An 11,297-nucleotide genomic window follows, 5' to 3' on the forward strand; every position below is an offset into this window, starting at 1 on the left:
TATGGCTTCTACCCCCGTGACGACTCCTCCTTCGGGTCAACCATCTCCACCACCTCCTGCTAGTGAGTCACCATCAACTCCTGCTCCCAGCGATTCATCATCATCGACTCCACCCCCACCGCCAACGTCCCCGCCCCCCTCGTCGACACCACCACCGACTTCTGAATCTTCGCCTAAGTCACCACCACCGACTTCTGAATCTTCGCCTAAGTCACCACCACCGACTTCTGAATCTCCGCCTAAGTCACCACCACCATCGACTCTTCCTCCTCCTTCCCCTCCTCAGTCTGTCTCGTCCCCGCCACCGAGTGCTGGCAATGCTTCTCTACCGCCACCTTCCTCCGAAACCTCTTCACCACCATCGTCACTATTGTCATCACCACCACCACCAACACCAAATTTTTCCTTCCCCCCTCCGGCCTTGTCTTCACCGCCAGTACCTCCCCCTCCACCTTCGTCAAGAACACATCCTGGTACCCCAACTCCTACGCATTCCAGTAGAGGGCACCCGCACAAGGCCCCATCATCATCGTCATCATCACCAAGCAGCGACTTCGATGTCACGACCGCGATTTATGTCGGAGCTGCCGTTGGAACGGTGGCGCTCATAGTGGTGGTGCTTCTTCTGGTTTGTTGCTGCAAGAAGAAGAGGAAGAGACACGACCAACTGCCATACTATGGAAACCCCGGGCTTCCGCCTAAAGGTAAAAGTAACTTAAAAGCAAACGCATGAGCTGACGATTATGCATTTGCTACTCGCTCATTTGGAAGTTGGAACCAACCATTTTGCAATCGCACGTGTACGTTCAGCAGATGAGTACATGAGTTGAGAGATTGACTTTGATTGCAGGCGACAGCTACAACAGCGGGCAATGGCAGCAGAACGGCAGCATACCTTCGCAGCACATGGGGAAGGGGGGTCTGCCACCGCCACCTGGTGCACCATGGGCATCGCCACAACTACCTCCACCACCCATGATGAGGGACAGCAGCGACATGAGCTCAAGTTTCTCGGGACCGTGGGCTAGCCCTCTGCCTCCTCCCTCCCCCAACCTTGCGCTTGGCTTCGCGAAGAGCACCTTCAACTACGAAGACCTGGCCCTCGCAACCAATGGGTTCTCTGAGGCTAACCTTTTGGGCCAAGGTGGGTTCGGATACGTCCACAAGGGCGTCCTTCCCAACGGCAAGGAGATAGCCGTGAAGCAGCTCAAGTCGGGCAGCGGTCAGGGAGAACGCGAATTCCAAGCTGAGGTCGACATTATCAGCCGAGTCCACCACCGACATCTCGTCTCCTTGGTGGGATATTGCATTCCTCAACGCATGCTCGTCTACGAGTTCGTTCCCAACAAGACCCTCGAGTACCACCTTCACGGTTAATCCCTTTATCATGATTTCCTCTACAGTTTGGATGCAGCTAGCTAGCTCGATTTAATTTATTTGGTTCCCCAGTCTAATTTAAAGTTTCTTGAATTGTATATAGAATTTGAATCTTGAAAATCTCACATCAACTTGGGCTTTTCCTTTTCATTTGGTTTGAATCAACGATGATCTCGATCAGGAAAGGATTGTCCGAGCATGGAATGGCCAACAAGACTCAGGATCGCATTGGGGTCGGCCAAAGGCTTGGCATACCTTCACGAAGACTGTAAGTCATTTGGGTGACAGCCAGCCTAGAATGTAAGTTCCCTTTTTGCAAAATATTTTTCATTTTGTGAATGTTTCTCCACTGTCTTTGTAGGCCACCCTCGCATCATCCACCGTGATATCAAGGCTGCCAATATTTTGCTTGACTACAAATTCGAAGCCCAGGTAAAAAGATATCTTACCAGGAGATGTGTGGCCATCGTCTGTGGGGAGATATATGATGGGATCGATACCACACTGTATCCTAATCATACAATCAATGGCTAGGATTACTACACATTCTCAACCTGGATGCCAGTTAATCCTAGCCTCCCGGATGTATTTAGTTAGACGGTTAGGATCCGCATAGATCCTCATGTCATCATATGTCAGAGGAGAGGACCCTTTTTCGGAAACTGAGTGGTCATCGTAAAATAAAAAAATACCTCAAAACCAATGTTGTCAATATGGTATTGGGCCTTGAATATCGTTTTCAGGTGAATCAGCCAATTCTACTTTGGAGCTGAATCGGCCAACTTTTAACCCAAAAAAGACGCGTGTCACAATAAAATAATATTTAAAACTGTTTTAAACAATATTTTTTTGCTTTTTTTTTTTTAAGTAAGCCGAATCAGCCTTGTAAAAAAGGAAAAAATCCATTTAGTAACCCACATTTTTGCCTGATATTCTAAAAGTTCTGTAAAGACATCAGAACGACAGAACCCAATTTTTCACCGAAATTACAAAAAATCTAAAGCTAAAAATCACGGTTACAGTATCGTTTTTAACCTTTGGTTTGAAAAAATGTGTTTTTTTGCATGTAATACAGGTACGTAGCTTAGTAGTTTTATTACACATAACTCACGATAACATGAGATATCCCCAACTGAATGGTCAACTTAACAGTTTCACTAAAAAAATTGGGTCATAAAATCATTTCAGAGAACATGAGATCGACTTTTTGGAATATCAGGTAGAGAGTCATGTTTTTTTGTCGCTAAAACTTACCCCGATAAGTAGGCATAACATCACAGACACAGACAACAGCTATCCCCCCCCCCCCTACAGGATATGCAGCAAGTGTGGTCGTGTTTTGCAAAAGTGTGTCCAAAAATTCACTTGCACCCAACGAGTGAACGCAACCAAGAGCAGATACAAACGATTGGGAGGATGAATTAATTGGGTACAAAATGCTGCATGATGGTCGTTTAACCTGGTGGACCCTGTATGCAGGTAGCGGACTTTGGGTTGGCAAAGTTAACTTCAGATACTAACACTCACGTTTCCACCCGGATCATGGGGACTTTTGGGTTCGTATATATTGACTGTTTTTCTTGTGCTTGTTTGGTTGTTTGACAATTAATGGATTGTTGTTCAGTGGTTGATTGATTCTCGCTTAAAGGATTACTTGGGAACCAACATGCACGTGTGTTATATATAGGTACTTGGCTCCAGAGTACGCATCGAGCGGCAAGCTTACAGAGAAATCCGACGTTTTCTCATTTGGTGTGATGCTTCTGGAACTAATAACAGGGCGACGGCCGGTGGACCCAAGATTCGAGGAGGATAGCCTGGTGGATTGGGTAAGAGTCTCTCTCTCTCTCTCTCTCTCTCTCTCTCTCTCTCTCTCTCTCTCTCCATTGTGCTCTTTCTATATTGATTGATATTTGATTATATATGCAGGCAATGCCGGTTATGCAAAATGCATTAGAGGATGGAAACTATGATGAGTTGGTTGATCCGCGCTTAGAGAACAACTTCAACCCTCATGAAATGGCACGTTTAGTTGCTTGTGCTGCTGCCAGCGTCCGACACTCAGCAAGGCGGCGTCCTCGAATGTCTCAGGTATATATATATACCTTGCAACTTCAATTGAATAATAATAATATTCTGTCAAACTTACTTTCTTCGTTTCCAGCTAGAGACTCCCCAAGGTCCTAAACTTACTATTATTATTATTATTTTAATTTAATTGCAATCGAAAACAGATTGTTCGTGCATTGGAGGGGGATATGTCGTTGGAGGCTCTTAATCATGACGGGGTGAAGCCCGGGAAGAGCGGCTTACATAGTACCTCAATTGGGGGCTCTGAATATGGATCGGGCAAGTACATTTCGGATATGAGCAGGGTCAGGAGGATGGCTTTGGCAGGTCACGAGTTGGGAAGCAGTGAATACAGTGGGCCAACGAGCGAATATGGATTAGAACCTTCCAGCTCTAGCAGTGATGACGGGTACTCAAGAGAGATGGAACCCTCAGGTTACCGTAGGAACATGCGTAATTAAGCATCAATTTAAGTTGTTCCCCCACAACCAAAAATCGATCGATGATGTGGCCTTTGCTCCCTCTTTTTATGCTCTCTCGCTCTCTTCACTGTTTGGTTTGCAGGCGTCAAAGAAGCAATCACCGAACCGGCTGCTGCTATTGTGCTTTCATCACTTTTCTGTCTTCATCTCTTTTCCCCTCCCTTTCTCCCCTTTCGTTGCTCAGTGGAATGCTACTTTGGGCTTAAAATGTTAAAGTTTTTTCGTTTTATGGGACGAACGACAACATTCATTACTACTTATATCTATATCTCTTTTATTTTCATTAGTGGAACATTTTATATGGATCACATAACCTGCCTTTTTTTTTTTTTTTGCTTTCATGCCGTTCCAAACTATGCGGGTGCAATTATGTGTGAAGCAAACCCCTTCAATGCCTAAATATTCCTTCTTTTCTTTTTTTTGCCCTTTTCATCCATTGTCAGTCTTCCGCGCATATATCCTGTTAAATGGTTTTGGACATCTTTTCTAATCAAACTTTGAAAAAAAAAAAAGGTCTCGATCGACTTTTTAGCTTAAAATCCTGAAATAATATTCGTCTCTCGTTTCCATTCTACATTCAATCCAACGGCTAGAATGACTCACCCAATGTGAACTAATCGGAGCCATATCTGAATGCATCAGTTGGATGGTTAGGATCGAGGATAGGATCCTTTTTCTTAGACAAGGGTGGGCCACCAAACACACATGTTTATTTTGAATCACATATACTTTATGTCATGGATGGTCTTGCAAACAAATGTATATCGATTGCATTGAAAGAACACGAGACTTGCCAAACCACAATCAATACAAGCACACACATACATTTTCAACGTGGTTCGATCTCTTAGATTTACGTTTGGTCATCTTACAATCTCCCTTGTTGTTTCAGGAATGAAAACCAAGCTTTATTTATAGAGAGGAAAATCAAAAGGGGACATCCCATAGAGAACCACTCTACGTGGAATACAACAAGAACCTTCCCCAATTACAAACTCTTTACCAATTACTATTCTTTTTGGATATTCTTTCTGGAGACTTCATGATTATTAATGCAGGACTCTTATCATTAAAGAGTCTCCTTTGATAATGAGAGCTAGTTTTCTTTGAGGACTCTTCATGCACAGGAGAAGTGTGGGCCATTAGTAGAGTTGGGTCTCTATCTCTTCCACCAACTCTGAAGTGAGATATGGGACTCTCAGAACTCCTTGGTCTCCTGGAATTGAAGAAGTCTCAACTCTAAAAACTAGGCACATGGCCCTTGTTTTAATCCATACATAGCCTTTTTAAGTTTGCATAAATAGCAAAAAAAAAATTGGATCTTCAAAACTAGGTGTTGAACCATGTACACATCTTCTTCCAAGGTACTATTAAGGAAGGCATTAACATCAAACTATCTAACATCCCATCTTGCACTTAATACAACAAATAAAACAATACGAATGGTGGTTGACTTGACCATTGGACTGAATGTTTCAAAGAAATCAACTCCTTCTTAATAGAATCCCTTGACAACTAAATGAAGCTTATACTCTTCAAGAGTTCCATAAACTCTTCTCTTTATCTTGTAGACCCACTTGCATCCTACAAGATTATGATTCTTATCAAGAAGAACCAACTAACATGTGTTATTTCAGATAAGGGAAACATACTCCTCATTCATGGCTTGACACCACCTAAGGTCCTGAGCAGCTTGTTTCTAGGTAGAGGGTTCATGATCTGTACAGATCACTTAACAAGGCTATGGGAAGGAAATATTTTGACACATGGTATATTTTGGGTTTTAGAGTCCCATCTTGAGTTCTGTGAGGCACAGAAGGAGGTGGGGACTCATGAGTTGGTTCAGGTATTTTAGGTGAAGCTCCAACGCGGACAACTAGATTAATACCAAGTGAGAAAATAGATGCAACATTCGATGACTCAGTCTTAGTTCATGTAATAAGTGAGGAAGATTTATGCTATAGGGAATTTTCCGACGATGTCATTGGCTTGGGATCAATGAAAACAACAACTGAAGCATTGGTGTGACTAGGTGAACTCTAGCTTTCCTGAGGTTTGCCTAAGGCAAATTTCTCTTCATAAAAAATGACATCTCTAGAAATGACAATTTTATGAGATTGAGGTTCAAGACAAATATACCTATGGTGGTTATTTTTATACCCTAGAAAAATGTAGACTTTGGATCTAAAATCAAGTTTATTTTTTTATAAGGTTTTAGGTTTGGGAAGTAGGCCAAAGGCCTTGAGAAACTTATAATCTGGTCTTTTCTTGAACAAGATTTTAAGAGAACATTTGAACTTAAGATTTGGTGAAGGTAACCTATTTATGAGGAACAACATTGTAGAGAAGGCATATGTAATGCCCCCAATTTATAACTCATTTTTTTAGAGTTTTTTTTTATGCAAGGTTTTATTTATAACATTGCTCCAACTAAACTAAGTTTTAGAGAATTAGCTTGTATGCAAATGCTAGAGTTTAATAGTTCTCTAGAACAAAGTTCAAGAAAAAGACATCCAAGGACAATAACCCTTTATCAAGAAAATATAAAGATAGCAAAAATGTGAAATCAATAATGCTACAAGCATAATATCAAACCAATAACTATTCTAAAAAATTCCATAAATTTAAAAAGAATCATTCACACTGAATTAAATTAAATTATTCATAATAGACAGTTTCAAAGCCAATGAGTCAATCTTAGAGTTCAATGTCAAACCCCCATAGCATCCCAAAACAAGGCCCAATTAATCTAGTTGTCAAGTCTGAAAAGAAATTATCCAATCAAGTCTTCTCACTTAAAATGTTAAAATTATTAGGGTGAGAACAACGTCCCTAAGTATGAAAAAATCTACACAAACAATGCATAGACAAAATTATCATCAAGTTCAAATATTTAATAACTTGACTGCAACATGCATTAATCAAAACTAGATACAATTTTGACAATTAACTTATGTGCATCTAAAGATGTTAAGGTACATAAGCAAATAACACATGATATATTTAGAAAATATCATTCACATAATATTCAACAATTACATGAAAAATTAATCAATGCATGAACTTACCAGAACAACTCTCTTATGCATGGGTAGCTTCTTATTTTTATTATCTTCCTTATTTAGATTATGCATGCAATGCTTTAACTACATGCACAACACAAGATTGTTTCTCTATCGCAAACACCTTTGGGTACTACACAGTTCTTACTGGATCAAAAGACAATAATGTAGGGGCACTTTTAAATAATTTGTAACTTATTATCATGGCCTTGTACATCGTCTCAGGTCTTGGGGTATGGGGCAACCTTTGTCGAGAGAGAGTCCTCAATCCTCCAACCTGATATATCAGTATTCGTTTAGCCGAAGAATATACATATCACCCTGCTACTGCAATAGTAACCTAGTCTCCTCTTTCTATGGTTGAGGAAAAGATATCTTTTGTGCTATAAAAAAATCTTACATAGCGTAGAGTACCACTTACCCTCTCTTGGTAAGCCTCAAGAAAATTTAATGCATATTTTATTTTATTTAGTTAATTCTCTTGTCAACCATGCCTAATCACAGTTAACCACTCATAGGGTTAATAGCCTCTAATTCGAGTACAGGCATAGCTACCTTTTAGGCACAAACATAGCTACCTTTCGAGTACAAGCATGCATAAGTTTAATTATGCCTCATTCAATAGTTAATCCATTCCAACCAGATTAACATAAATGCAATTTATACACGTATTTCCATTATCAGATAGAACAAAGAATAATTTCTTACACATGTAATAATTCAAGCTTAGCATCAACACGTAAGTCACCTCATGTATACATTACAACATTCATTCAATCATGCATTAAGTGTACATAAGCATATTATTATGCTTCACATATTTTATGTCATGCTGCATATAAGCATTTCATGACATCATGTTGCATACTATAACATCATGCAAGCACATCATAACATCATGCAAGCTCATTAACATATCATGCAGTCTATTTTAGCATTTTATAAAAATTACAGCATAGTAATCAAAACATGCTCATAAGTGAAGGCATAACTATACAACCCCAATAGGCCCATATACGGTATACCAACAGGTCGAGTACTCGTCCGATTCACCTCTGGAACCAAATCATGTTCAACTAGTTCACTTATGAAACCATGACATGTACGAAATCTCAAGTTTCCAATTCAAAGCTGTTATGACATAATTTTCTGAGTCAGTAGAAATTTTGTCATAACTCATATAAAATAATTTTAGTTCTAAGATTTTTACTGTAGATTCGCATATGTTAGCTATCTATAGAAAAACCTAGATCCAAACTCATTCCAGATTAGAGAATAAAAATTCTAGAACCACTAACTATTTTTTGTTCATAGAATAGTCCTATATCTAGTTCAGCCTTTTTAAAGAAACATCAGCTATGCATTACATAAAATGAAATAAATTTTGATATTTTTACTAATGTTAGTTGAGTATATTTGACACAACCTCCAAAAATCCTTCCATTAAAATTTATTTTTAATATAAAATTAAAAATCATGTAATACAAGTTATTTTTATTATTTAATAGACTATTCTTTAAAATTTTCAAGTTTTAGACTAAACTTTCATGAATTTTAATTTCTAAACTATAATGAATCAACATACAAGATTTGTATGGACCCTTCCATTTATGACAACCCACAACAGTTCAATCCCTAGAGATGGCAGGTCAGTCAGGTGAGGAGATGTCTCTCTCTCTCTCTCACGAAATGTCGTTGCCTCGTAGCTAGCTAGTCTTCCTCATGTACACTCGTGTAAGTGCCTCGGCACACTGTAGATCGTGTGTCCATACACGTACAAGGCATTACCAGCCTCTCTTGACAATATGGCTGAGGGTTCAGATAACAAGTTTTGCTCTTGCATGAGAAAGGACGGTGCTCCACGTGGAAGTGACCCACCCTCACTTGTTTGTCTCCCCTTCAAATTCAGACTAAGTTTAATTTCTCACGTTCACTGCCATCGATGTCCTCATATACGTCCGTCAATATAGGCCTCCACATCCCCCAAATGTTCAAAATCAGAACAATGATTAAAAAAATAGGACTTCCTCAGGATTATTTGCTTGCATATTTTCGGGTCAAACTTTTGCGGGATTATTTTTCTTTTCCCTTTTCATTCATTTTATTATGCACTTTAATTGTACGTGCTTTTCTTTTTCATAAAATAATGTTCAACATATTTTTTGAAAAGGTCACCCAATTTCAAATGATTGAATTGCCTTGCCTTACAATTAGTTACAAATTTTTAAATTGTACATCTAATTTTTTTTGGCAAGCTGGGGAATTATCATATGTGAGGGGTCCTGGGTCCAATTCCACTGGGATGATTCCCCGGGATCCCTCAGTTAAGATAGTGGGACCTAAGGAAAAGTGGTAGCTGCTTACTACTTTTCTAGTTCACCGCTAGCTTATCATAAGCGAACTGGTGTTTTTGGTTTTTTTTTTTTTGCAAATCTGACCCAGTAATAACTTTTTTTAAGTCTTCAATATTTATAAAAATTTTAAATCATTGATTTTTAAACTTTATAAAAACTTGTCTGCTTGTCATAATTTGGTTGTACAGTCAGATTTTAAAAAAATAGAAAAACCCTTTAAAAACTTGATAGGTTGGTGGTAGGCTACAAAAGTGGTAGGCTACAAAAATTTTAAATCATTGATTTTTAAACTTTATAAAAACTTACCTGCTTGTCATAATTTGGCTGTACAATCAGATTTAAAAAAATAGAAAAAACCTTTAAAAACTTGATAGGTTTGTGGTAGGCTACAAAAGTGGTAGGTAGCTACCAGGTACTCTCCAAAATATATATCTCATTGGACACCTACATTTTTAACTTAACACTGAGAAGCTTTAGGGAATGGAGAAAATTGTTTATTTAAATGATTTATTCATTGAATAACTAAAAAAGAAAAGAAATGCATTTGTTGGGCTGTGAATTGCAGGGAGGGGATGACCTTGATGCCATTCAGAGGTGGTCCAAGGTTGTGTGCAAGATCGGAGCTAGCAAAGTTGGAGATGGCAGTGTTCATCCATCACCTTGTGCTAAACTACAAGTGGGAGTTGTGTTGGGTTTCCCTCCTTTGTGGGACTCATCCATATGCTGAATATAGCTTCTGTTGATTGTCAATTTATGACAGTCATTGGTACAACAAAATATCTTTATTTTGGAGGATTTCCCTAGTACGACCTTGGAGGTCTCTATGGCTGTTTGTATTCCCCCCCTTTTCATTAATTGCTATTCTCACCTCTTCTGAAGAGAGGAGAGTGGGTTGTACAAGGAGGGCAGTGTGCGTGCTTTTTTAGCACAGGAGCAACAAAGTGCTTTTCTTAGCAGGTAGTAGAGAGTGTGAGTGCCTTTTAGCATGAACTGCAGTGTGCGGTAACAGCTGTGTGTGTGAACAACAACATCAGAATGCCTTTCTTTTTTTCTGTAGGAGAGCAGTATGTGTGGTTCTGCTAGCAAGGAGAGCTTCTTCCCTTCTTTTGGGCTGCTTCGTGAGGTTTGTTCTTCAGAACATTCGGTGAGGTCTTTCCTCTTATTTTTCGTTACACCTTTGTGTGTTTGTAAGGCTTATACTTTTTGGCCACTTTGTAAACTCTGTTTGAAGATAGTGGAAGGTGCTGACCTATCGATCGCCGTGGATGTACCTCAGTTTGAGGGAACCACATAAATCTTGTGTGTTTCTTCTATTTGTGTTGTTATATTTATATTGCTTCTACTGATTTACACTTGGGAGAAAATGTTTGTTTCTCAACATTTGGTATCAGAGTCGGGCTAATCCAGTTCCAATTCATTGTATTTTATGTATAAAAATTATAGAAAACAACATTGGGTGTATGATTAGTTTGAGTGGCACAAATTGGATGACTTGAAAAACAAAAATAGAAGATCTTTTGGTTTGTAAAGATTTGGATGAACCCATAGAGTGTGATAGCAGCAAACCAGAAGAAATGAAAGATGACGAGTGGAAAAAGCTAGACCAAAAAGCTGTTGGTTTCATTCGGCAATGAATTGATGATAGTGTTTTTCATCATATCTCTACTGAAAATTCAGCACATGGTATTTTGACCAAATTACAGAGTCTTTATGATAGAAAAATGACAGTAAACAAAGCTTTCCTATTTCGAAAGCTTGTGAATATCAAATTTAAAGAGGCCACTTCTATTGCAGAATATTTGAATGAGATTAAGAGCATTGTGAATTAGTTGGCCACCATGAAAATTACCTTTAATGATGAGTTGCAAGCTTTGTTACTTCTTAGTTCACTTCCTGAAAGTTAGGAAACTTTAGTGGTCACTGTTAGTAACTCTGCACCTGATGGAATGATA

The 11,297-nt window shown here is 39.0% G+C and overlaps 1 protein-coding gene across 1 annotated transcript; it reads left to right on the plus strand.

The window, feature by feature from the left end:
* The first annotated feature begins 1 nt into the window (after position 1).
* Positions 2 to 10,639, plus strand: LOC149838981 (uncharacterized). The gene is made up of 13 exons (XM_090008353.1): positions 2 to 704; positions 851 to 1,372; positions 1,559 to 1,645; positions 1,739 to 1,809; positions 2,857 to 2,933; positions 3,065 to 3,206; positions 3,307 to 3,468; positions 3,612 to 3,900; positions 5,501 to 5,775; positions 9,911 to 10,021; positions 10,106 to 10,162; positions 10,403 to 10,468; positions 10,577 to 10,639. Exons 1-13 carry the CDS (start codon positions 2 to 4, stop codon positions 10,637 to 10,639), a joined length of 2,625 nt encoding a protein of 874 aa, XP_089864479.1.
* The last annotated feature ends 658 nt before the right edge of the window (positions 10,640 to 11,297 follow it).

This window comes from Nuphar pumila, chromosome 5 (assembly GCF_984573655.1).
Source record: "Nuphar pumila chromosome 5, dmNupPumi1.hap1.1, whole genome shotgun sequence".
Lineage (NCBI taxonomy): Eukaryota > Viridiplantae > Streptophyta > Magnoliopsida > Nymphaeales > Nymphaeaceae > Nuphar > Nuphar pumila.